Source organism: Emiliania huxleyi (genome assembly GCF_000372725.1).
Source record: "Emiliania huxleyi CCMP1516 unplaced genomic scaffold EMIHUscaffold_4838, whole genome shotgun sequence".
NCBI classification, from domain to species: Eukaryota; Haptophyta; order Isochrysidales; family Noelaerhabdaceae; genus Emiliania; species Emiliania huxleyi.
In genome coordinates this window covers 1-1,264 of record NW_005198361.1, presented here as the reverse complement: position 1 = coordinate 1,264, position 1,264 = coordinate 1, and the positions used below count along the sequence as shown (strand labels likewise).

The window sequence follows — 1,264 nt, the reverse complement described above, 5'->3', positions numbered from 1 at the left end:
CGCGCGTGGCTGGCGCCAGCTCGTCATCGCAGCGGAGCACCGGAGGCGCGGTTTGCCCGCTGCTGGCTCTCGCCCCGCCGGCGGTTCCACGTGAGTCTATCACACTCTGCCGCCGAAACCAGCCGGAAATGTGCCTCCTCACAGCTCCTCATGGATCTGCGAAGAGAACCGTCGAGTCCAATCAAGTCCACAGCCGGTCCGGCTCGCCCCTCGGGGGCCTCGTTCAAGCGTGCTGTGTGAGTGTTGAGGTGATACGAGCGCGCGTGGGCGCGGCGCGAGTGCCGTTTTGGGTCTCTTTTATACCAGTGATGAAATATAAACCGACTTTACCACGCGCGCGCACGCGCGCCGCGCTCCTCGACTCTCTCGCACCCGCCCCGAGCCACGCCCCTCACGAGATAGGCGGCTGCGACCCTGAGAGTGCGCAGCGGTGCCGCTGGCGTGCTCACCACACCCACCCATCATGCCTGCATCATTCCTGCACGCACTGCCCGGTCTGGCCGGGGCGTGGGGCGAGATCTGGCATGGCGGCGCGCTTGAATTGAGCGCCTTTGATCGTCTCGCGGCGACTGCTCGCAGGCCGGGCGGCCAGAAACTGTGCCGCTCAGCCATCCGCCGAAGCGAGCGCGCCGGCGGCGGTCCGCCGCCGGCGCGCTCGGCTCAGTGTCTTCAAGCCCGCCGCCGGTGGGGAGCTCCGCATGCCGCACGCCTGCTTTTCGCTGCGCATGCTCGAGCCCCCGGCGAGGGCTTGTGCTGTGAATAGCAGGCGTGGTCTCTACTCGCCAGGTCGCGCACAGGCCAGTGTGCTCCTCGCTCGCTCCCCGCTCGCCTCGGTGACCTGTCGCCCACCAGCGCGCGGCGACCGCGCGCACACCACCAGCGCGCGGCGACCGCGCACACCGCGCCCGCCGGCTCTCCGCCCTCCTCACCACCCGTCGGCGCTGTCCGCAGGCATGTGAGGCGGAACGGCGACCGCACAGCGCGCGCGGGTGTGGAGAACGTGATCAACCGCCGGGCTTCGGCCCCTCGCCGGCGCAGCGCCGGCGAGGTCCTGGGTCATCCCCGGGCGGCGGTCCGGGCGGCAGCAGATCTCTGCGCCGCCCGCATCCTGTTCGTGATCAGGGCGTGCGCAGTTTGAAATTGCAAGGTCCGAGCGCGCCCGCGCCCGCGCCCGCCGCGCCCCGCACGCAGCCAGGGATCCTCTAGATCCAACTGCAGGGTCAAGCTGCACTGCCGTAGTGCACGCCTCCTTCACTTCTTTTTT

General features: G+C 69.6%; 1 protein-coding gene across 1 annotated transcript; it reads left to right on the top strand.

The window, feature by feature from the left end:
• Positions 1-230: 230 nt before the first annotated feature.
• EMIHUDRAFT_374190 (hypothetical protein) lies at positions 231-702 on the top strand (the record flags this gene model as incomplete). Its single annotated transcript, XM_005767579.1, is given in 2 exon segments — positions 231-657; positions 671-702. Coding segments are annotated over 2 exon segments (226 nt in total), but the record flags the coding sequence as incomplete, so codon positions are not given.
• Positions 703-1,264: the final 562 nt, after the last annotated feature.